The sequence below is a fragment of the Lepus europaeus genome, chromosome 4 (assembly GCF_033115175.1).
Source record: "Lepus europaeus isolate LE1 chromosome 4, mLepTim1.pri, whole genome shotgun sequence".
NCBI lineage: Eukaryota > Metazoa > Chordata > Mammalia > Lagomorpha > Leporidae > Lepus > Lepus europaeus.
Genome location: NC_084830.1, coordinates 1,062,869 through 1,087,921, shown reverse-complemented (window position 1 = coordinate 1,087,921; position 25,053 = coordinate 1,062,869). Strand labels below are relative to the sequence as shown.

The 25,053-nt window shown below is 64.4% G+C and overlaps 1 protein-coding gene across 1 annotated transcript in view; it reads right to left on the bottom strand.

Annotated features, from left to right (window-relative positions):
• Positions 1–25,053, bottom strand: part of ZC3H3 (zinc finger CCCH-type containing 3) — an 83,627-nt gene that overhangs the window by 38,409 nt on the left and 20,165 nt on the right. The window contains exon 4 of the mRNA XM_062187921.1: positions 10,367–10,520. Within this exon, the coding sequence (XP_062043905.1) occupies positions 10,367–10,520 (154 nt within the window). The remainder of the gene's footprint in view (positions 1–10,366; positions 10,521–25,053) is intronic.

Below are 25,053 nucleotides of genomic sequence, written 5' to 3'. Positions count from 1 at the left end.
CATTCGGGGCGGGGCCGGCGGGCGGGTGATGTATTTGAGGAGTTATGTGTGCTATTGATTATCTGAATGGTATTTTACTACACCCTCTAAAACCAGGGTAAAGTGGTGTTTAAAGCGGTGTTTAATTGTGTAAGGCATGCGGGCAACCCCGGGTGACAGGGACATTTTACTGCTTCCTGTCGGGGATGTGCAGGGTCCCTGCTCCGGGCTTCAGGAATGCCCCATGGGGATGAGGGCGCTGACAGTGCTGTGGGCTCCGAAGGCTGACAGTCTGGACAAAAGGGAGGTGTCCTCCAGCCCTGCCATGAGACACAGCCACTGCCCTGGGCTCGCTGCAGGCCCGTGCAGAGGCCACCCTGCGGCCTGGGGCCTTGCGGTGGGTGGCAGCAGCACTCATGGCCACGCTGGGTTGGGACCTCCGGGCCCAGGGACCCTCTCTGTCCCAACACTTGTGTGGTTCCAGATGGAGCAGAGGGCAGCGTCCTGGGTGTCATCTATGGGGCACAGATGTGGCTGCTTTGTCGTTCTAGGCTGGAGGCCTACAGGCCAGCTTATGGAGAGAGGCAGCACGGAAACCCAGCAGACGCTAGCCTGCCTTGCCTAGGTCTGACCTGTGGGCAGCCGGGACAGGCTCTGTGGGAGGAGCCTAGGCAGTGGGGTGGGACAGGCTGGCTTGCAGGGTCATGACAGAGAGGATGGGTGCAGGGTGCCTCGAGTGGAGCAGCAGGGTTAGGGTGAGCGTGAGCCTCAGGCTGTATTCCAAGGGGCACCACCTGAGCCCCCGGCCTGGCCACTGACTCCATTCCCAGCACCCACTCCTCGTGGCTGGGCAGCCCCTGGCCTCCTGGCACCTGGTGGTCCACCCTTGGGAGAATTCCCTCCCACCTGGTGAACGGGGGCAGTGCTGGAGAACAGCTCAGCATGGCGGCAGGGGTGGTGGAGACAGAGAGGAGGAGGGAGGTCCCAGCCTGGGATACGGCAGAAGGGGCACTGGGAGCCTGCCCCTCCCTCCCATTTCTAGGGCCAAGACCTGATCGCAGTACCCAGACTCCTGCTTGCTCCTTCCTCACTACCCGCAGGGAAGACGCCAGCCCATGACCCCCAGGCTGTCCGATCCATGAAACTGCTGGCCACAACACTCCCTGCACCACGCTAGCAGCCCAGAGGCCACCCGCTGGGGAGGCCACGGCACAACTGGGTATTGGAGGGGCTGTCATGGCAGGGGGTCACCGTGGAGGATGACCTGCTGGCCCCACTCCTGGGTGGCCTGGAGCCCTCCATCCAGAACGGCCGCCTCCCGCCCTCTGGCCACGCTGGAGCTCCCCACCAGCAGCTGCCCACCCAGCCCCAGGGCCCACCGGCTGGCTTCCCTCTGAGGCACGCCCAACGCAGGGCCCGCAGCAGGAGCCAGGGATGGCAGGGCTGGGTTCTGAGATCCCTGCGAGAAAGGCCAGACAGGGAGGCCCACAGCACACAGCAGAGGGGCTGAGCCACAGCCAGCCTGAGACAGACATGTCGGGGACAGAGGTACCCAGGGCAGGCCTCTCAGACTTCCTGGTTGACACCGGCGGGACTGGCCCTCGCCCTCGGCCTCCCTGAGGCCAGCACGGCACGCGAGGGCTCAGGGCTCAGGAGGCTGGGCAGGAAAGCCTGTGCCCTCGCACAGAGAAGAATAAATACACGGAGGCGCGCTTTGAACGGCTTCCAAATTAAGAGCTGCACCCACGCTGTCAGGCCCCTGCTCGCAGCTCCGGCGGCACCTTCCGTGCACAAAGCATCTCGGCCCATTTATTAGAATGATGAAGGCACAGGGATCTAAAAATTGCACTCCTTCCTTAATGAGCAGCCGAAGGGATCGGTAAGCATAATTTCAGAGGCCAGTAATATTTTATATAATCGCCGAGTGGTTTAAATTGAAAACCCCCAACTGAATCAATATTTACTGCATTGAAACGAAATGAATAGTAATAAGTCACTAAGCTCCCTGTCCTGTTTCATAAAATAAAAAATTATAAAAATGAGCACCGGCACAGGGGGGCCATCACATTAACTTTTACAGCACTTGGGGAGCCGTAACCGCCTGTTCTCATAAAATAAAACCCTACAGAACCTGCCGGAAGAGACCTGCTCAGCACCACACACGCCAGCCAGGGTGGGCCTGAGACCCTGCCTGCGGCTGACCCCGCCTGGCACTGCACACATCTCCCAGGGCTCGACCCCCGGCACTGCACACGCCTCCCAGGGCTCGGACCCCCAGGGCTACACACACCTCCCACAGCTGGGACCCCGGCACTGTACACACCTCCCACGGCTGGGACCCCGGGAACTGCACACGCCTCCCAGGGCTCAGACCCCAGCGCTGCACACATCTCCCAGAGCTCGGCCCCCGGCACTGCACACGCCTCCCAGGGCTCGGACCCCCAGGGCTCAGACCCCCAGCGCTACACACACCTCCCATGGCTGGGACCCCGGGAACTGCACACGCCTCCCAGGGCTCAGACCCCCGGTGCTACACACACCTCCCAGGGCTCGCACCCCCCCCACGCTGCACACACCTCCCACAGCTGGGACCCCGGTGCTACACACGCCTCCCAGGGCTCGGAATGGCGCTACACACACCTCCTACAGCTGGGACCCTGGCACTGCACACACTTCCCACAGCTGGGACCCCAGCACTGCGCACGCCTCCCAGGGCTCGGACCCCCAGGGCTCGGACCCCCAGTGCTACACACACCTCCCACAGCTGGGACCCTGGCACTGCACACACCTCCCACAGCTGGGACCCCAGCACTGCGCACGCCTCCCAGGGCTCAGACCCCCAGGGCTCGGACCCCCAGTGCTACACACACCTCCCACAGCTGGGACCCCGGCGCTGCACACGCCTCCCAGGGCTCAGACTCCTCCACAGCCACCCTCAGGAAACCACCTGTCTCCCTCTCTTCACCTGTCTTCTCCCACTGCACGGGGTCTGACAGAGCCTGACCGAGGAACCCCACAGCCGGCACAGGAGTGGCCCTGGACCGGTGAGGCTGGCAGAGAAGGGGGCTCCAGCAAATGTCCCCGAGGCACCAGCACAGGACCTGCTCCACAGCAAGCTGCAGGACACGGCCCTCACAAGTTCTGCCAAGGCTGGGGCTGGTGCTGCCGGCATCCCAAATAAATAAAATAAATCTTAAAAAAAAAATAAAAAAAAGAAAGAAAGAAATGCTACGGCTTTGCTCGAGTGAGAACCGGGATACAAGGCTACGCCCCTGTGTGTGCGGGTGCACGTGTGTTGCTGTGTGTATGCGCATTCTCTCTGTGTGCAGGTATGTGTGGGCACATGTGTTTTGCACATGTGTGTACACCCGTGTGCACGTGTCTGTGCACGCATGTGTGTACGCATGCGCCCTCAGACACCCACTCTCCAGAGACAGAGGTGAGGGTGGCAGGTGGGTCACGTGCGGCACCAGGAACAAAGTCCCACAGGGCCACAGCCCTGCACCCCACCAAACCTGTGGACAGGAAGCGAAGCTCCCATCCGCCAGGTGAGGCTCACTCAGCAAGGGAAGAAGGAGGGCGCAGAGCCCCCGAAAATTAGTGCATCTTCACAGTGGGAGGCTAAACCCAGAAACCACCAACTTAAGAAACGGAGACCATGCGGGGGCACTCTGTGCAGGGGGTGAACCTGCTGCTCGGGCACCCACATTCCAGATCAGAGTGGCTGGTGTGGGCTCCTGCTCCGCCCCCACTTCCAATCCAACGTCCTGTTAACGCGCTTGGAAGGAAGTACATGATGGCCCAAGTGCTTGGGCTCCTGCCACCCACGAGACTCAGATGGAGCTCCTGGCTCCTGACGCCGGGCTGGCCCATCCTGGCTGCTGTGGGCATTTGGAGAGTGAACCAGTGGATGGGAGATTTGTTTGTCTCTGTTGTCTCCTCCTCTGTTGTTCTGCTTCCCAAATAAATAAAGCGATAAACAAACTTTTAAACCATGTAAAGGTATTGCAGAGAAAAAGAGAGAGGAAAAGAGAGAGATCTTCCGCCCGCTGGTTCACTCCCCAAAAAAGGCCGCACCATCCGGGTCTCCCACATGGGAGCAGGGCTCCGAGCACCCACGCCGTCCTCCAGTGCTTTCCCAGGAGCATTAGCAGGGAGCAGCCAGGACACAAACCGGCCCTCACGGGGCACCCTGGCTGCCTTGTAGGCTGCAGCTTAACGGGCCTCATCATGACTGGGCCGAGAAAGCCTTGACCAGATCTTTCACAAGAGAAGACAACAAACGGCCTTAAATTAACCCATTTCGCTGATGAATTGGTCATCAGGGAAATGCAAATGGACACCAGAGCAAGAGGCCACCACGGCTTGTGTAGTGGGACCTCACGGGGCCCACCTCGCAGGGAGAGGCTGAAGACACATCTCCCCACGCCCCAGCAGTGCCTCCCTGAAGGGTAGCAGACACAGGGCCACACCGAGTCCGGCAGGATATCCACAGCCCCCACGGCCTCCAAGGCGAGAACACGCTGACCAACCGGGCAGCAGAGGGGCCGCCCCTTGGCGAGAACAGGATGTGAGCGACACACCATGCAAGGACACAGCACAGGCCAAGCTGGACGCCACGCAAGCGAGGCTGGGGACCTGAGAGGGGACACGGACTCCGTGTAGATGGCTCTCGAGAACACGAAAGCCAACGACCAGCAGAAGCGAGAGCACGGCTGGCTCGGCTCTCACTGCCACATCACCCTGGCCTAACAGAGGGGCCGCACGCCAGCGGGACCTCCAGCCAGGAGGCTTGTGCCCCCAGCACAGCCAGCAGCTCCAACGCTGCCTCTGGGCTGCCACAGACGGGCAGAGATGGGGCCGCTGCAGCAGGCACCCCTGGCAGGAAGAGGGCCACAAACAGGAAGCCGGGAGGCAGAATGAACACACGCAGACGCGCAGCTCCCTTGCTCTGGCTGAGGGACAGAGGCCAGGGCACACAGCAGAGCGCACACACCCCAAGCAAGGGCCTCAGTGCTGTGCACATGGGCCCAGGTGTGGAAGCTGCCTCACCTCCTGCCGAGCTTCTGGGGATCCCTCCCTTCCTGTGAGTGTTGTCCCTCTGCCAGGAGAAGCCCCCCGTGCCCGGCTGCCAGTGACGCAGGACCCTGGGCAGTGTGCCCACCCCACTCCGTCACTGGCCTCCTGAGGGGCAGCTTCCTGAGGGTTCAGCCCCTTTCACACCCACAGCCCAAATGCCATCTCTAAGCCTGGCCAGAAGCCAGGGGCACCCAGAACTGCCGCTGCAGACCGGCTCCTGAGGGTCTCTGCTCTGGGTCTCCTGACCTGGTGGACAGGCTCTGTGCACGCCCACCTGTCAGTCAGGGGTCCTGGGAGGCTGTGTGGGGAGGGGAGGAGGGTGTCATGGGGGAGGGGGACCAGGCCTTCCCCCGCCACAGTACTAGGTACCCTAGTACTCTCCCAACGACGACTCTCCCAACTGCCAACTCCCAACCTGGCTGCCTGTCCTCTCCTCAGGCCGCCTATGGGACAGCAGAGATCTGGGCCGGGGGTGCCCACACAGAGTGACAGGCACATCCAGTGAGCAGGGGCAGGGAGGCACACAAGCACCAAGGCCTGCCTTGAGGAGCCCCCAACCCCTCACAGCACACAAGGCCGCCTTCTGGGGCACCTGCAGGCCAGCACCCCCACGAGCCCAAAGCCACAAATGCCACAGGACCCCACGAAGGCCCAGCAGGAGACTCGGGCAGAAGCAGGAGCAGGAGCAGGCCTGGGGGGCAGCCAGAGCCCCAGCCCTGCCCTGGGGGGGAGGATGGGCTGGGCCCCCAGAGCCAGGGGCCCTGCTCAGCCGCAGAGCTGCCGGGGGTCCAGAAGTTGGAATCTTTACCAGAACAGGCAGAAACAGGGATGGGCAAACAAGGAGAAGGAAGCAGTGGCTGTGTGCTGGCGCCCACGGGCTGGCCAGACCTACACCTACGGACGCAGGCTCCCTGCTCCAAGGTGTTCACACGCCCTGTCCCGCCCTGCCTCCTAGAAACTTCTAGATCCCTGAAGCTCTTAGCCTTCGAGGCCTCCGCCCGCACGTGACAGCGCCCACTCAGAACGCTGCTCCTCTCGGCAGGTGAGACAGTGTCCCTCCTGGTGTGAGCACCTCACAGCCACAGGAAGCTGGGCGTGGCCTGGGCGTCTCTCGGGCCCCAACAAGCAACACTACCCCGCCACACAGCCAGAGATGGGCGCTGGCTTCCTAGGCGAGAGCCCCACGCTCTGGGGCTCAATGTCCAGGGAAAGGTGGAGGCCAGTGGACACCCCAGGATATGCCCTGGCGTCGCCCAGTGTCATAGCCCAGGCAGCTTCGAGGGGAGCAGCCCACAGCGGACGGCCCTGCCCCTGCTGGCCTAGCCCCAGGGCCCACGGGCCCCACCTTCCCGGGCTCCCTGCCTCTGCCCCTGCCATCAGAGGGGCTTCTCTGGGCGAGCCACAGAACCGTGCAGCCAGTGCAAGACTCGAGGGTCCTGGCCACACAACACACCCTGCTGCAGGGTCTGCGTGGCTCCTGCCAGCCACCAGGCACCTGCTATGGGATCCTAGCCCTACACACCGCCTCCCCCTCAGCCCCCGGCTAGACTGAGCAGGCCCTGCACACAGCAGGGGGCGGGGAGCCTGAGTCAGGCCTTCCTGGGGAGCAGGGGGGACCCCCAAGTCCCTGCGACATGCAGACCCTTCAAGCCGCCTCAGGAGATGGTGGGAAGCCCAGCTCCAGCGGGCTGCTGGGCGTGCGCCCTGCTGAGGCTCAGACAGGGACCTGAGGGCGGAGCCCGCTGCTGAGGTCAGTGCTCTCCCAGAAGGCCCTGCTGACCAGGAGGCAGCCTCAGGGCGGCGGGCTGACCGCGGGCTGATCGTGGGCTGTGGCAGGCGGCCTCCCCCCACCCCCGGGGGCTGTGCGTGCGCTGCTCACTAAGGAGACACGCAGCTTCCGCAAGAGGCAGTGTGTGGGAACCGTGGAGGCGCACAGCCGTGACAGCACCATTTGTAGTCGGGATGGAGGCGCCTCCCCGCGAGCCGGCAGGCGCAGCGGCTTCTGTTTATTTCGCACTTTCACGGCAAATGGATTTGGAAAAAGACAGAAAGTGGCAGGCAGGTTAGGGGACAAGTTCCGTTCCAGCTTCGGCTCAGATTAATGAACCGGCTGGCAGCCGGCGCGGGCACAGGCACGCCACGAATCTCAACAACAAACAACAACCCGAGCCCCAGCCGGGGGCCCCGGGGCCCTCCCTGGATCTCCTGCCCTGCAACCCGGAGCCTCCGGCCAACGCGACCCGCTGAGGCCACAGGGGCTGCTGTGGGGCTCAGGCAGTGTGCAAGGCACTGGGCCGTCCTGTCCACATTCTGTCCACAGCAGAGCGGCCGAGCCCCGGCCACACAGCACACGGCCAGCAGCGCCCCTGCCCCTGAGCAGCACCTCCACAGGCGGCACAGAGCCGGTACCACCGACACCGCCCCTGGAGGCCAGAGCCTCGCCCTGCCTGCTTCTCTGCCCTGGTGCCCTGGCCTGCACATACGCTCACCTGGCCAGCACAGTGACTTCCGGCTGACCACTAAGAGCTGGCAGTAGGAAGGACGTGATCCCAAGGTGGCCGTGAGCTCCCCACTGAGGGCAAGGCCAGCTTGTGCCAGGAGAGGCAGCAGGACAACCTGGGGACAGCTGATGGCAGTGGCCACACTGCTGCCAGTCTCCGGCTCCCATGCTGCCCGTGGGCTCCGAAGAAGTTTCTGGAACTTCCCAGAAAAGCGATGGGGCCTCACCACCTGCACTCTGCTCTCGCCCCAGGATCAGACACCAGGACAATGGCGCCGGAACCCCAGCAGAGCAGCAGGGCAGCAGCAGACCAGGTCTCTGGGGGCCCTGCGGGAGTGGGGCTCCTTCACGGCCCCCTGCTCTAAGGCCGACGGCAATGGTCTGCAGAGGGGCGGACGGGAGGGCTGTGGGGGCACTGGAGAGGATCGAGATGGGGGGAGGGCAGGATGGAGGGGCCCCAGGGGTCCTGCTCCCCCTCAGTCCTGGCAGGACCGTGGCAAGGTCACCTGGCTGTTAGGGCAGACCCAACTAGACCTGTGCTCATAGCCCCTGGGAGCCATCCCTGTCTGCCCCTCACAAGCAGGTTCCACCTGAAGGGCCGATCAAGAAACTGAAGCTCTGACAAGGAAGACGCTTGCTCAGGGCACAGCTCCCCACCCCACACTTCCTCCAGGGGACCCACGCTCCAACCACAGCAAGTGCCTGTGGGTGGGCAGGAGCACCCTGTGTCTGTGTGGCATTGGACCACTGGGCCCACTCAGGCTTGCAGGACTGCTGGGGCCTGCCCGCCTGGAGAGAGGGGTGGGCTGCAGACCCCACAAGAGTCCTGGGTCCAGGGCTCAGGCTGGCTGCCTAGTAGACAGCCCACTTTGTCTTCACAGCACAGTCCACAGCCTGCAGTGGCCTGCTCCAGCCACAAGTCTGATCCCTCCCTCTGCCCAGGGAGGGCCGAGGGGCCTTCAGGGTTGCCACCACGGCCGAGGTGAGCCTGTCAGCCCCACTGGGCAGCTCTGGCCTGACCAGCTTGGCGCCAGCCCCAGAGACAAGCCTGGGCCCAGTGTGTGCGGCCAGCAGCGGGCTGGGAAGCTGGCAGGCAGCCACTCTGCTGAGAAGGCAGCCACACCAGGGTACAGGTGACCTTGGGCACGGCGGCTCAGCTCACTGCCACCACTCTTCCCAGGGCCTCCTAAGACCCACACCCCTCACTCAGCACTCTCTCGTCCTCCTCCCCAAGTCTTAGACACCCGCTGAGGGTGAGGGGTCAGTCCCACACGTCCTGTTCCTATGTCCATGCTGGGGTGGGCTAGATCCAGCAGCCACAAGACCCAAGCCTTCCACAGCATGGCTTAGCCATAGCAGCGGGCTGCCCTGTGCCAGGCCCCAGGAACCACAGCAGTCAGCCAGGCTGCACCCTCCCAGGACAAGGTGCCTCAAGGGAGCAGCTGGGCTCCACACACGCCGGCTGAAGGTGCAAAGTAGCCGTGGCATCGGTCCTTAGAGCTCAGCCGGTTGCCTCCTTCCCCTAGAAGTCCTCCCCACTGGGGCCTAGGTTCCTGTTTCTGTGCAACCCCACAGGGACCTTCCTGGGCAGGCCCAACTGGGCCCAAACCCAAGGCCTCCTCAGCCCTCAGAGGCCAGAGGGAGAGAGGCAGGGCTGGTGCAGCCATGCCCCCAGGAGGGGAGGCGTCGGCCGTACGGTGACGCGGGAGGTGGAGGGGAGGCGAGGATCAATCAATCTGGGCCTCGTTCACGATGATCCGGGGCTCTTATTAAGTAAATTAATTTAAGTTAATTTAGCTCGATCATGACTCCCGATCACTGTGATTTACTGAGGGGGAAATTGCATTAGGAAAGGCCGTGCTCACCAGATAGAAGAACGGAAGAAAATTAGATCCACTTAGCAATGTGAATTAATATGGAAATAGCAGGTGTAAATCTAACCTTATCGAGAGAGTAAAAATTATCTTCATAAATTTGTAGAAATAGCCCCCAAGATGCTTATAAATCTATTTAAAACAAAAATATTACAAAAAGTGCAGTAAAATTAATTTAAAATATACTTGGAGCTATTGCCTCCAGAGAGTCAACGGCAGGGCCCGCTAGTGCCGGCAGGAGGGGAGGCGGGCCTTGGGCACACGTCCGAGCGGCTTCGCCCACCGGGGCCCAGGCCAGGCTCTGTCCACACACCCCTGGTGGGTCCCCAGGACCACAGCAGGTCGCCAACCACGCAGCCCCCGGGAGCAGCCCCCCGTGTCTCTGGCCACGTCCCCTGCAGCCCCCGGGAGCAGCCCCCCGTGTCTCTGGCCACGTCCCCTACAGCCAGGTCTGCTGGAGACCCAGGATCAAGCAAATCAATCAGGAGGCAGCAGAGCCCGCGCAGAGAGGGGCCCCAGGACACTCCCCCCACTCTCACACACAGCAGCTCAGCGTGCGGTCAGGCCACGCCCACTGCCCATATGGGGCAGCCCTGGCGGGGCAAGGAGGGACCGCACGTCACTGCCTGGACAATCACGACGGCTTCCACCCAGCCTCTCCGCCAGTCCTGCCACGGACTCACCAGGGCGCGACTGCCTGGACAGGGGCGGCTTCCCCAGCGCACAGGGCCCACCAGCTAACACACTTGCTAGGAACAGCAGAGGGCGTGTGTACAGGTGTGCGCACAACACACAGGCTGCTCAACAGACATCAGGCCGTGCTCCAGCCAACAAGCCACGCACCACGCAAGCCCCTGGTTCCTGCAGCCCTCAGGGCCCAACCTGCAGTGCCCCGGCCTGCCGGCCTGCCGAAGCCTGCACAAGGGCCTCCTACCTGGACTGGGAGAGCCGCCGGGCCCGCCAGGAAGGCGGGGACGAGGGGCAGGGCGGGGCGCTGGGGCACGTGGTGGGCGTCTTCTTCACGATGCGGTAGCGGGTCTTGATCACCTTGCTGGTGGGTGGGGTCCGCAGGGGGTGCAGGCTGCAGGCTGCAGAGAAAGCCGGCATGGGCACAGGTCAGTGGAAGCAGCAGGGCAGGGCCAGAGAGGCCCCAGCGGCCAAGGTGGCGTCCACCTCCAGCCCCCTCCCCAGGCAGCATTCCACATCCAAAATCGTCTGGCAGCTCGGGCTTCCAGAGCTGGTCTGTGCGGCCTCCAGGACGGTGGGCAGGGGCACGTGCTCACAGCCCCCACAAGGCAGGGCATGGTGATGAGGGGAAGCACGAGCCCAGGAGAGCTGCAGGCCCGGGTGCCTGGGCCGTGTCACATCAGACATGTGGGGCTGGGCCCTGACTCCGGGAAGCTCCGGCCCCATGCCCACCGCCTGCCCAGGCAGATTTCTGTGCTTAATCACTGTTTTCATAACATTCTGCAGGGTGATGGCCACGACGGCTTTTCCTTCTGAGTGTTTTATGCAATTAGCAAGGGTCTGTTTCGCCCGATTCCTTCCACGTGACAGCCAGCAATTTCTCTGTAGCTTCGAGGAATGCATCTAATTGCCCGACTTTCATAACATGCAGCTCTGACCGCCCAGATAATTAAAGCTGACACAGCAGGGGTGAGCCCGCCTCTCCTGGCTGCTCACCTCCTGGCCCTGGATGGAGTCCCTATCCCCCGTGCCAGCACCACAGCCCCCATGGCATCTTGTCCCACCTACACCACCAGCAACGAGGGTTCCTAAGACCCTCTTCAGAGCCCTCGACACAACAGACCTCCCAGCCAGGCCCCTCCTAGGGAGCTGCTGGGCCAGGCCTCTTGCGCAGGTGCACCGGCCTACACAGCACCCTCAGGGAGGCGGGGGACGGGACGAGCCTGCCACACGTGCACCTGCCTGCCCCATGCCACGCCACCTACACCTCAGCAGCCTGTGCTGTGGTACTGCTCACCCTAGAACGTGGCAGTGGGGGGCCGGGCTCGGCCTGCCCTTCCTCAGCCGCAGGGCACCCAGGTGGTCAACTGCAGCCACTTCTGACCAAGTCCCACTCACCAGCCTCCCGTCGACTGCCACCATGGGATGCAGAGCCAGGAGCCAGAAGCCCAGGCCTGCCTGGGCCGTGCACCACCAAGCAAGGCAGGGACTGGGGGGCCCTGCTCCCCAGCACATCCGAGCACCAGGGAGCCCCTTCACCCTACAGTTACCTTCTCCCGACCTCGGGGGCCCACCTTGCCTCCCAGGTGCCCCAGTGCCCCTCGGCCCCCGCAGAACTGAACTCCATGTTCTGCAAAGGTCTTCCCTGGGAGGGCAGCAGCCCCCAGGGCAGGGCCTGCCTGGAGATGACCGTCAGTTCCAGCACACCCCTGTGCCCAGGTCAAGTCCGTGAACTGCTGTGTTCTGCTTGTTGGTACCACGTGTCACCTCTGGGAAACACCAGGTGCTTCAAGAAGCTCACAGGAACACAGAAGCAGGGACAGGTAAGGGGCCAGTCAAGAAGTGCGGACCAGGGCCGGCGCCGTGGTGCTCTAGGTTAATCCTCCGCCTGCGGCACCAGCATCCCATATGGGCATCAGTTCTAGTCCTGGCTGTTCCACTTCCTAGCCAGCTCTCTGCTGTGGCCCGGGAGGGCAGTAGAGGATGGCCCAGGTACTTGGGCCCCTGTACCCACATGGGAGACCCGGAGGAAGCTCCTGGCTCCTGGCTCCGGGCTTCGGATTGGCGCAGTTCCGGCTGTTGCGGCCATTTGGGGAGTGAACCAACGGAAGGAAGACCTCTCTCTCTGTCTCTCCCTCTCACTGTCTGTAACTCTACCTCTCAAATTAATAAATAAAATCTTAAATAAAAAGAAGAAGAAGAAGCCCGTACCCCAGGGCTGGCACCGTGGCACAGTGGGCTAAGTTGCCAGCTGTGACTCTGGCATCCCACATCAGGACACAGGTTCAAGTCCTGGCTGCTCCACTTCCCATCCAGTGCCTAACATGTCTGGGAAAGCAACAGAAGGTGACCCAGTGCTTGGGCCCCTGCACCATGGTGGAGCTCCTGGCTCCTGGCACTGGCCTGGCCTAGCCCCAGCTGTTGTGGCCATTTGGGAGTGCACCAGCAGATGAAAGATGTCTCCCTGTGTCACTATGTCTCTCAGGTAAATAAAAATCAATCTTAAAAAAAAAACTTTTTCCACATCCCGCATCTGACTGCCCGAGTCTGAGCCCTGGCTCCAGCTCCTGACGGCGGCCTCCGGCTAAGACAGGCCCTGGGAGGCAGCAGCGATGGCTCAAGTACCTGGAGACTGGGGTTGAGGCCCTGGCTCCTGCTTTGCCCAGCACAGCCCCAGCCACCGCAGACATCCGGACGGTGAACCTACAGATGGAAGCACTCTCTCTCCCTCTCTCTCTCCCTCTCTCTCCCCCTCTCTCTCTCTGCCTTTTTTTTTTTTTTTTTTTTTTTTGACAGGCAGAGTTAGACAGTGAGAGAGACAGAGACAGAGAGAAAGGTCTTCCTTTGCCGTTGGTTCACCCTCCAACGGCTGCCACGGCCGGCACACTGCAGCCGGCGCACCGCGCTGATCTGAAGCCAGGAGCCAGGTACTTCTCCTGGTCTCCCATGGGGTACAGGGCCCAGGCAGTTGGGCCATCCTCCACTGCACTCCCGGGCCACAGCAGAGAGCTGGCCTGGAAGAGGGGCAACCGGGACAGAATCTGGCACCCCGACTGGGGCTAGAACCCGGTGTGCCGGCACCGCAGGCGGAGGATTAGCCTATTGAGCCGCGACGCCGGCCCTCTCTCTGCCTCTTAAGTAGAGATTTTTTAAAATATGGAATTAAAAAGTAAGATTATTTTAATGCGAAACAATTTTGAAATCTATGCATCGTCTTTTCTATTATTTTAGTTATTTGAAAGGCGGAGTGAGAGACCGGCACCCACCAGTTCACTCCCCAGATGCCCACAACCCACGGCTGGGCCTGGTCAGAGCCAGGAGTCTCCATGTAGATGGCAAGGATCCACATCCCTGAGCCGTCACCTGCTGCCTCCCAGGCTGCCCACCAGCGGAGACGGGACTCAAAGCCAGGCCCTCTGTCAGGCCATGCAGGCGGCCCAAGTGGCAGACGGATGCAGGGTGCCACCTGCCTGCCCCAAAGGCTCCAGCAGACCCTTCCTAGCTGTCGCACCCCCAGAGCAGGCCTCCCATCACACCAGGGACAGGGCCCCGTCCCAGGACCCACTGCCGGGTCTCCTTTCCACACAGACACAGGGTGGGCTTCGCGCTGCGGCCAGCCCTGGGGACACAGGTGGCGGCGGCGGCCCCTCCCTGGCTGGAGGTTCTGTGTAGATAATCATGCTATTTAGATAGGATGTTGGTTAATTCCCTTCATCACAGGCTCCCGGGGCTGTAATTTCTTCTGCACGTGATGTATTCCCCGTGGCATGCTTCGCCCAGACCAAGCCCGGGGAGCCTTTACTGCCGCCGCGGGCCCATGCCCGTTATCAGGCCCACACACACAGCCCTCTCCACCCGCCATCCAGAGGTCACTTCTAATGACTAATCGATCTCATTAGCTTTCCTAATTAAAAACTTTACTGCCGCAATGGAAGACAAACTACAAAAAAGCTGCTGGCGTCATATCGGCCGGGCCGCGAGCCCATCTATCAGCGGCGCGCGCCCCTGCGCTGCACTGGGCCCTCAGCCCCCCTCAGCCGCCTGCAGCCAGAGCCAGCCCAGGGCACCCCTGAGCGCGCAGCTGTGCCCTGCCTCCCACGCCCCAGGCACTGCCGGGGAGCCTGGCCCGGCTTCCCCTCCCCCGCATTCCAGATGGCAGAGCTGCTCGGGGCGTTCAGACTTCACGGAACTTCAGAGGGAGAGGAAGATATGCACGGGAGTGGCTCCAGGCCCACAACTGCTCCATCATCGAGATGGGACCAGGACGACGCTCGGTGCGAGCAGAGCCTGCGGGGCCAGGCAGGGTCCTGGGGCCAGCTGAGCAAGTACCCCGCTGCACTGCTGGGAGGCACCACCCCACCGGACTCCGGCCTCACTGCCAGGCCTCTTCCTCGGCACATGCCCGCTACACTGAGAGCTCCGGTGGCCATGCCCCCGTCACCAGCTGCAGGAGGCTACCGGCGATGGGGGGATTAGAACAGCAATGCTGGGCAGTCTGGGCGGAACCACAGAAGTGCCCCTGCAGGAGTGACTGGGCCCGGCTTGGAGGCAGCAGGAAGAGCTAGGGTTCCAGGCAGAAGGGATGCACGGGCACACACACGGCACTGCAGGAGGGGACGGGGGATGCACGGGCACACACACGGCACTGCAGGAGGGGACGGGGGATGCACGGGCACACACACGGCACTGCAGGAGGGGACGGGGGATGCACGGGCACACACACGGGACAGCGGAAGGGGACAGGGGGAATGCACGGGCACACACACGGGACAGCGGAAGGGGACAGGGGATGCACGGGCACACACACGGGACAGCAGAAGGGGACAGGGGGAATGCACGGGCACACACACGGGACAGTGGAAGGGGACGGGGAATGCACGGGCACACACACGGGACAGCGGAAGGGGACAGGGGGAATGCACGGGCACACACACGGGACAGCGGAAGGGGACGGGGGGATGCACGGGCACACACACGGGACAGCGGAAGGGGACAGGGGATGCACGGGCACACACACGGCACTGCAGGAGGGGACGGGGGATGCACAGGCACACACACGGGACAGCGGAAGGGGACGGGGGATGCACGGGCACACACACGGGACAGCAGGAGGGGACGGGGGATGCACAGGCACACACACGGGACAGCAGAAGGGGACAGGGGGAATGCACGGGCACACACACGGGACAGTGGAAGGGGACGGGGAATGCACGGGCACACACACGGGACAGCGGAAGGGGACAGGGGATGCACGGGCACACACACGGGACAGCAGAAGGGGACAGGGGGATGCACGGGCACACACACGGGACAGCAGGAGGGGACGGGGGATGCACGGGCACACACACGGCACTGCAGCAGCGGAAGGGGACGAGGGGATGCACGGGCACACACACGGCACTGCAGGAGGGGACGGGGGATGCACGGGCACACACACGGGACAGCAGGAGGGGACGGGGGATGCACGGGCACACACACGGGACAGCAGGAGGGGACGGGGGATGCACGGGCACACACACGGGACAGCGGAAGGGGACAGGGGGGATGCACGGGCACACACACGGGACAGCGGAAGGGGACGGGGGATGCACGGGCACACACACGGCACTGCAGCAGCGGAAGGGGTGTGCTTCCGAAGCAGGAGGCACTCCAGGCAGAAGGCGTGGTTTCTCCTTCAGGGAGCAGGAGCAGTGAGCGGGGAGCTGGGGACTGACTGGTGTTGCACCCTCAGCTCATCAGGAAGGCAGGAAGCACCTGCCACGCCCAGGACCCAGCTGAAGGCCCCTCCTGTGACAGCACTGTCCTGTCCCTCCCAACGTGGGCCAGGAGAGCACTGAAGGGCAAAGGTGTGAGAGCTGGGGGTAGGTGCGGGAGGACCCCCGGCCCAGGCGGGCAGGGAGCAGGCAGGAGCAAGGGGGCACCCCAGCTCCGCGGCTGCGAGGCTGACGGTTGGCAGGCGGGGGTGAGGTGGAGGCCTCCCCACCAGGACCCTGCCAGGGACGCTGCAGCCATCAGGGCCCCTCCCCAGAGCAGGCGCCGTGGCAGGCAGTCTCTTCCCCAGCAACTGCTGAATTGCACTCTTGGAGAAATGGCCACAGACTTACACAGAACGTGCGGCATCCATTTCTGAGAGCCCGTGCCCCACATCTGCACCGTGACGTGTGTCTAAGCTGCCTGCCGGCGGCCCTACAGCTGGACAGGGGCAGGGCAGGCAAAGTGCTGCCCAGGCCAGGGGCTCCGCCCACACAAGCACAGACCCCAGCATCATGACGCCAGGGAGGGGCCACGGCTCCTCCACGGAGGCCCTAAACTCAGCTCAGCCCCTGACCGCACAGCGAGGGCCCTGGCTAAGAATCAGCCCCATCTGAGCTGGCCTGTGCCCCCCACCACCCTGGGAGCCGGCCTGTCACCCCCAGTTCTGGCTGTGCACCAGCAAGGCCAGGGCAGACTCGGGGTGACATGTTCTCCACGGGATGGGCCCCCGGGTCGCGTGTCCTCTGGAGGCAGGCCAGTGGGATGGGCTCTGGCCTCCCACACAGACAAGGGTCCGTCCAAGCCAGCTGCCCATCCCTCTCCATACCCGGCTCTGGTGGGCTTCTCCCGTCCGCAGCCCCCAGCTGCGCCCTGCCCCTCTGTGTCTGCCTGTGGCTGCGCTACACAGCACGGCCACGCATGTCCAGACACACAGGCGTACACTCACACACACTGCACCTGCGTGTGGTCACCTCCTGCCCACCAGCTCAGGGCCACTCCCTCCACCCAACACTCCTGCCCCCTCAGCTCAGGGCCACTCCCTCCACCCCACACTCCTGCCCCCTCAGATCAGGGCCACTCCCTCCACCCCACACTCCTGCCCCCTCAGCTCAGGGCCACCCCCTCCACCCCACACTCCTGCCCCCTCAGATCAGGGCCACCCCCTCCACCCCACACTCCTGCCCCCTCAGCTCAGGGCCACTCCCTCCACCCCACACTCCTGCCCCCTCAGCTCAGGGCCACTCCCTCCACCCCACACTCCTGCCCACCAGCTCAGAGCCACTCCCTCCACCCCACACTCCTGCTCCCCAGCTCAGGGCCACTCCCCCCACCCCACACTCCTGCCCCCTCAGCTCAGGGCCACTCCCCCCACCCCACACTCCTGCTCCCCAGCTCAGGGCCACCACCTCCACCCCACACTCCTGCCCCCCCAGCTCAGGGCCACTCCCTCCACCCCACACTCCTGCCCCCTCAGCTCAGGGCCACTCCCTCCACTCCACACTCCTGCTCCCCAGCTCAGGCCACTCCCTCCACCCCACACTCCTGCTCCCCCAGCTCAGGGCCACCCCCTCCACCCCACACTCCTGCCCCTCAGATTAGGGCCACCCCCTCCACCCCACACTCCTGCCCCCTCAGATCAGGGCCACTCCCTCCACCCCACACTCCTGCCCCCTCAGCTCAGGGCCACCCCCTCCACCCCACACTCATGCCCCCTCAGCTCAGGGCCACTCCCTCCACCCCACACTCCTGCTCCCCAGCTCAGGGCCACTCCCTCCACCCCACACTCCTGCTCCCCCAGCTCAGGGCCACCCCCTCCATCCCACACTCCTGCCCCCCCAGCTCAGGGCCACCCCCTCCACCCCACACTCCTGCCCCTAGCTCAGGGCCACTCCCTCCACCCCACACTCCTGCTCCCCAGCTCAGGGCCACTCCCTCCACCCCACACTCCTGCCCCCTCAGCTCAGGGCCACTCCCTCCACCCCACACTCCTGCTCCCCAGCTCAGGGCCACTCCCTCCACCCCACACTCCTACTCCCCAGCTCAGGGCCACCCCCTCCACCCCACACTCCTGCTCCCTCAGATCAGGGCCACTCCCTCCACCCCACACTCCTACTCCCCAGCTCAGGGCCACCACCTCCACCCCACACTCCTGCCCCTCAGATCAGGGCCACTCCCTCCACCCCACACTCCTGCCCCTCAGTTCAGGGCCACCCCCTCCACCCCACACTCCTGCCCCCCCAGCTCAGGGCCACTCCCTCCACCCCACACTCCTGCTCCCTCAGATCAGGGCCACTCCCTCCACCCCACACTCCTGCCCCCAGCTCAGGGCCACTCCCTCCACCCCACACTCCTACTCCCCAGCTCAGGGCCACCCCCTCCACCCCACACTCCTGCTCCCTCAGATCAGGGCCACTCCCTCCACCCCACACTCCTACTCCCCAGCTCAGGGCTACCCCCTCCACCCCACACTCCTACTCCCCAGCTCAGGGCCACTCCCTCCACGCCACACTCCTGCCCCCCTAGCTCAGGGCCACTCCCTCCACCCCACACTCCTGCTCCCCAGCTCAGGGCCACTCCCCCCACCCCACACTCCTGCTCCCTCAGCTCAGGGCCACTCCCTCCACCCCACACTCCTGCTCCCCCAGCTCAGGGCCACCCCCTACCCCACACTCCTGCTCCCCAGCTCAGGGCCACTCCCTCCACCCCACACTCCTGCTCCCTCAGCTCAGGGCTACCCCCTCCACCCCACACTCCTGCTCCCTCAGCTCTGGGCCACTCCCTCCACCCCACACTCCTGCTCCCCGGCTCAGGGCCACTCCCCCCACCCACACTCCTGCCCCCTCAGGTCAGCCAGGCTCCGAGACCAGGTATCCTGCTCTCCTGGCAGAGCTCAGGGCCAGCCCACAGGACAGCAGTGCAAGTGGGACATGCCTGAAGCCCCTGGGCTCCTGTGTGCAGCACCAACAGCCCAGCCTCTGCCCCACGAGGGACACAAGCGCCCTCCCTCTGGTCAGCTGCAGCATCTCCCCAGCCCTCCACCGCCCCGTGTGGGCCAGTCCGCAGGCCCAGGGAGGCTCCGGGGAGACACCAGTGCAGGCCTCTGGCCCCAGTCCCGCAGACCCTGCACCCTGGGACACCCCGCTGCTCTGCCCGACCCAGCAGTCCCGTCGCACTCCTGGGGCAGACCCCAGAACAGGAGGCAGCGCGTGCCTGCGCCGCACCCGCCCACTGGGTGGGGCTTTCATCACAGCCCTCAGGCGGGGCACAGCAGGGACTCTGATTAGCAGGGATGAGCACCGAGGCCCAGGCTGCTGGTGCGTGACCCCAACTCCCTGCAGGCGGCACTGCGGCTGAGGGCCCGCAGCTGTGACGGAGTAACCACAGCAGACGCCTGGGGAAGCGCAGCCTCTCTGCCCACGCCTCCCAGGCCCCTCAGCTGTGCAGAGGAGATCCACGATGGGCTGCCGCGCTGTCCCTGCGTGTCCCTGACACAAGACCCACGCGCCAGCCCCGTGACAGACCCAAGAGTACATCAGCCCCTAGGGCAGGAATCGGAGGCGACCGACGCCTAGGCAGGAGGGCAGGGCCCCAGATGACCAGGGGGACATCTCTCAGGAAGGACAGAGCAGGGCTCAACGCCCACTGCCCCAGCCTGGAAATAAGGGTGGAGGCACTGCACAGCTGTCCCCGAGATACAGACACACGCCCGCCCGCTTCCACCTGTGCCTGCCCACACTCTGCCTGTACCTCTCCACCTGTGCTGGCCCCGCCACTCTGCCTGTACCTCTCCACCTGGGCCTGCCCCACACTCTGCCTGTACCTCTCCACCTGTGCTGGCCCCGCCACTCTGCCTGTACCTCTCCACCTGTGCCTGCCCCACACTCTGCCTGTACCTCTCCACCTGTGCCTGCCCACACTCTGCCTGTACCTCTCCACCTGTGCCTGCCCACACTCTGCCTGTACCTCTCCACCTGGGCCTGCCCCACACTCTGCCTGTACCTCTCCACCTGTGCCTGCCTCACACTCTGCCTGTACCTCTCCACCTGTGCCTGCCCACACTCTGCCTGTACCTCTCCACCTGTGCCTGCCCTGCCACTCTGCCTGTACCTCTCCACCTGGGCCTGCCTCACACTCTGCCTGTACCTCTCCACCTGTGCCTGCCCTGCCACTCTGCCTGTACCTCTCCACCTGTGCCTGCCTCACACTCTGCCTGTACCTCTCCACCTGTGCCTGCCCACACTCTGCCTGTACCTCTCCACCTGTGCTGGCCCCGCCACTCTGCCTGTACCTCTCCACCTGGGCCTGCCCCACACTCTGCCTGTACCTCTCCACCTGTGCTGGCCCCGCCACTCTGCCTGTACCTCTCCACCTGTGCCTGCCCCGCCACTCTGCCTGTACCTCTCCACCTGTGCCTGCCCCACACTCTGCCTGTACCTCTCCACCTGTGCCTGCCCCGCCACTCTGCCTGTACCTCTCCACCTGTGCCTGCCCCACACTCTGCCTGTACCTCTCCACCTGTGCCTGCCCCACACTCTGCCTGTACCTCTCCACCTGTGCCTGCCCCACACTCTGCCTGTACCTCTCCACCTGTGCCTGTACCCCCACCTGTAATCGCTACTCCTCCTGTGCCTGCCCACCTCCACCTGTGCCTGTCGACCGTTCTGTGAGTGGGCCAACCGTTACCGTGCTTGCACACCTGCACTGCCCACCTGGAGCCAGCTCCAGGACCTCCTCACACTCGGTCCTCCAGCACCAGCCACCTGGCAGAGTCCAGCCCGTGCCCCGCAGGTGCAGGGAACATGGAGCTGCATTACTGGCACAAAGCCCCCACCTGCCTGCCGCCTGCCTCCACCTGCTCTGGGGCCTGCAGGGACGTGTCTGCCTCTCAAAGAAGCCTCAATGGCAGCTGAGGCAGGGGGCAGCTGTGGAGTGCCCCGCCCCTACGCTGGCGCAGCAGGAGCTGCCAGGCCCAGTTCTAACAAGCTTCAGATGTGGGATGACTGGAATCACAGCATGAATTTTTATGAGCCTAATAAATCACTCCTCTTTCCCTGCACGTGAGGATTCCCAGCACTTCAAATGCGGGGACCGCGCCTGCCTCGAACCTGCACCCTGAGGCCACCAGGGGCCACTCGCGGCCAGCCCGGCCAGCAGGCACCTCGGCAGTGGCGGGGCGCCACTCAGCAAGGCGGGGCGCCACTCAGCAAGGCAGAGCGCAGATGGCCAGGCCACAGGCTGTGGGAAGGCCCTGCCGGGATACCTCGTCAGCACAACTCACCCGAACCCTCATCAGCGTCTCAGGAAACCCGCCGTCCTGCACGGGGTGGCTGCAGGCACGGCTCCTCATCCTGCCCGTGCCGCTGGGCCGCTGGGCACGAATGCACCCTGGGAGGGGCCCAGCCAGACCCGTCTGGGGGCCTTGCAGCACCTCCAGCTGCGTGCGGGGTGGGCTGAGCCCCCGCAGACGGCGCCCACCTGCCTTCCTCGCAGCACCATCAGAAACGGGATCCACACCCCGACACCGCTCACAGGTTGTCAGATCACAAGAGCAGTGCAGGCAGGGCCGTAAGTCACCCTAAGCAGCCGTGTGCGCCGCAGTCTGAGGCATCCGGGCAGCTCAGAGATGACAAACGACGGCTGTCACCGCCAGGCCCCCGCACGGGATCCGTGTTCTCTGCCGCTCCGCGCTACCTAGTGTTTAATGACAACAGTGAGGCGGCCGCCGCCTTGGACTGTCAGAGCCCTATTAGGAGGAAGATTGAGACCCTGCTCTTCTTAAAGTCACTCAAGCAACGCCAGTCGCTAGTTCCTGTAATTACCGCGCTAGAGCATCGATCGCACAGCGACACCGACCCGCCACGGGCACGGGTGCGGTTTGCTCAGTGACAGTCGCTACCGGCTGGGGGGTGGGTCTTCCTTCCCCTGTCACGACTGCTCTGCCTCCAAGCAGGGAGGGAGAGAGAAGTCACCCCGCACACCCCAGCCACGCGGAAGTATGGGCCTGCAGGGGACAGGACGGTGGGCGGTGAGGGGCCTGCCCTCAGAAGGGGAGCACGGGCCTCAGGGGCAGTGAGCGCGGGAGCACAGTGCTCGGCCGCACCTGCGCACTGCAGCGAGTCGCCTCACCCCTCCCAACTCCCCCCAAGCTCACCCCACCCAGCTCAAGGTCACGGCAGTCCCTGGCCCCTGCACCCCAAGGCTGGCGTTCCCTGTCCTCTCCAGCCTCAGACGCCAAGCAGCACCTGAGGCAGAGGCACTGTGGTCACCTGGCTTCCCAGCTCTGGCCTGCGGGGCCACACCCCGTCTCCCTGCCCCACCCCGCAGCCACTGTCCTAAAACCTCAGTAGAGCCCTTGGGGGAGGACAGGGTCCCCCAGCACTCCACACAAGGCCTCGGCTCCCCTGACCACACACCCTCACCCTCAGCTCCCTGCTCCCCTCGGGGACACACTCCTAACTTGTGTCCCCAGTCCTGTCCACCCCCCTTGCCCGACCTGAACACCTGTGGGCAGGAGCCAGCCAGGCCCCTAACACTGGCAGGCAGGACAACCTCAAAAGCAGGGCCTGCTGGGGTCAGCACAGGCAGGGCTCCCGGGTCCTCCCCGCTGGGTCCCAGAAAGTGGCCGTTCCGGGTAGCAGGCAGCGCCCCACAGAGTCCAGGCTGCATCTCTGGTGGGAACCCAGGAACCTGAACTGCTTGAGCCGCCAGGGGGTTCCACTGGGAAGTCCGGCTAACCTCAGCGTACCCCAGGGAGGCACAGATCTGACCAGCACCCCCCAGCAGGCCCCCAGCTGAGGCCGTGAGCTACCCCCGACCTTCACATGTTGGTGCCCAGAGGGATTCTCGGGGTCAAGAGGACGTGGCCCGGGGCAGGAGCTTCCTGCTCACTGAGCCCGGCTGCCGCGAGCCCCCAGAAACTTGCCCATCACAGGCACGGCGGGAGCCCTGCAGGGGCCTGGAAGTCACCCCATCCCAGACCCCGCGTGCCAGTCTCCCTCCAGGCCTCCCCAGCTGTGCTGCCGGCCAGAGGGGCGGAGCTGCAGAGCAGTGAGCAGGCCATGGGGGTGGGGGGAGTCCCCAGAGCTGCCACTGGGTGTGCCCAGGCCTCACTCGTCCCTAAGGCAACCCAGTGGGGTCAGGCCAGAAGCGACTCAGCCAGAGCTGTGGAAGGACTAGAGAGGGGCCCACATGGGCTGGGGACGGGGGTGTGGAGCCACACGTCAGGAACATTCTAGCCCCCCGCTCCCAGGAGGCACTAACGTGCTTGCTGTGGCGTGCACGCATGTGCAAGGAAAGAAGGAAGCAGACGGCACAGAGACCCCAGGCACAGGGCCAGGGCTCCCCTGGCTACACAGCGAGTCCCCAGACCCAACATGGAATGCCACCCGCAACCAGCACCACCTGCCTCACGTGCCCCCGGCACAGTGAGCCAAGAGCCCTGCGGGGCCACCACAGCGCCCAGAGAGGGGGAGGGGGAGAGCAGCAGGTTCTCCCCTGTGAAGAGCTGGCCGGGGAGGGGAGAGGTGCGAGCAGGCAGGGCCTGGCCACAACACGCTCAGCTGCCCTTCCCAGCAGGCGAGCGGGAATGTGCTCACTGCGGCGCTGACTCACGCCTCCTAATGACCAGCTGTGGCCGCCACTTCTTGGCAGGGAAGCCGAGGCACAGAGAGGTGTGGCCGGAGGTCACAAGGCTCCTGAGTGCACCAACACCAGGCTCGGAGGGATCGAGCTCACCTTCTGCCCAGTGGGAGCCCCTGCGGCCCCTGGGGCCAGCAACAGCACCTAGGGCTCTGGCCCCAGCTCCATGTCCACCCTCCCAGGAGCTCCCAGGGGGCCAAGTGAGGGACTGGCCAAGGGCGGGGAGCCCAGGCTGTGGCAGCACCATATGAGCCCCTCTTCCTGCATCATCACTAGGCCCAGGAGTGAGCCACATACACACACCCCCAGCACCACCCTCCTGGGGAAGCAGGCAGGCCACATGCCCCCGCAGGTGGTGGGTCACCGCCCGACACCCTCCTGCACCTGCTGCCACCGGCCTCACACTGGCCCTGAGCGGCCCAGAACGCCCCGCCAGGAGGGCACAGGTCCAGCACAGGCGAGGGTGCTCTCAGGGCAGCAGGAGCAAGACGGGAGCTGCCTCGGGGGCTTCTCCAGCAGAGGCCTCTGCAGGGGTGAGGCAGGAGAGGGTTGCCTGGCCCGGCCTTCCCTCAGGATCCACACTTATCCCGGAACTGACCGAGTCTCTGCAAGTCTCCGCAGGCGTCAGCACTGCTAACCGGGCCTGCCCCGCCGCTGGAGGGGCCACCCTCAGGCCACGCGGGCCACGCTGAGCTCATGAAACCACCACCCGCGCTTGCCAGTGAGCAAGCACACGCCGCACACCAGCACCAGGTTCACACCCAGCTCTGGCTCCGGGAGGCGGCAGCGAGGACTCCCGTTGCTGAGCCCCTGCCCCATGTGGGAGACCGGGACGGTGCTCCCAGCTTCAGCCCCAGACGTCATGGCATCCGGGACAAGGGCTTGCTGGCTGGCTTGCTTCCTCTGCCTTTCAGAGGAGCACTTAAAAAAAATGAAACCCACCGTTCTCTGGTTTCAGCAAGATCCCAGTTCACATCGTTCTGCGGCCCCTAGTCTAGGCCCCCACGTGCACCAAGACCTCAGAAGTGCTGGCAGAGACCCTGGAGCCGGAGTCCAGGGCCAGGGCAGGGCTGTCCGTGGGGCTCTCAGCTGTTGTCCTGTCCAGAGGTGGACCACTGCGGGCCCTGCCACCCACCTGACACAACCGTCCACGGCTGCTCTGGGTGCAGGCAGACGGACATGAAGGCAACCTAGGGAAGAACCCAGAGCACAAGGCTTGGGGAGACACCTCCCCTGGCTTCCCAGGGGGACACGAGGGGAGGGCAGCCACCGGAGGCTCTGCCAACAGCCGCATGATCTCACAGTAGTGGGGCACCACAGTGTCTGCACCCCCGCCTTGCTCCGGCAGGCCCTTCGCTGCCAGCAGCCGGGGCACTGGAGACATTCCCACAGCCACTTTCTTGAGAACTGGCCACTGACACCGCGGGCCCCCAGTGCAGGCTCTCTGCAGGCTGCCGCGCCTGTGCCACACCCGCCGCGCTGCTGCTGCTGCTGCTACAGCACCAGAACGCGGCCGGACCCCAGCCGGATCCCAGCGGCTTG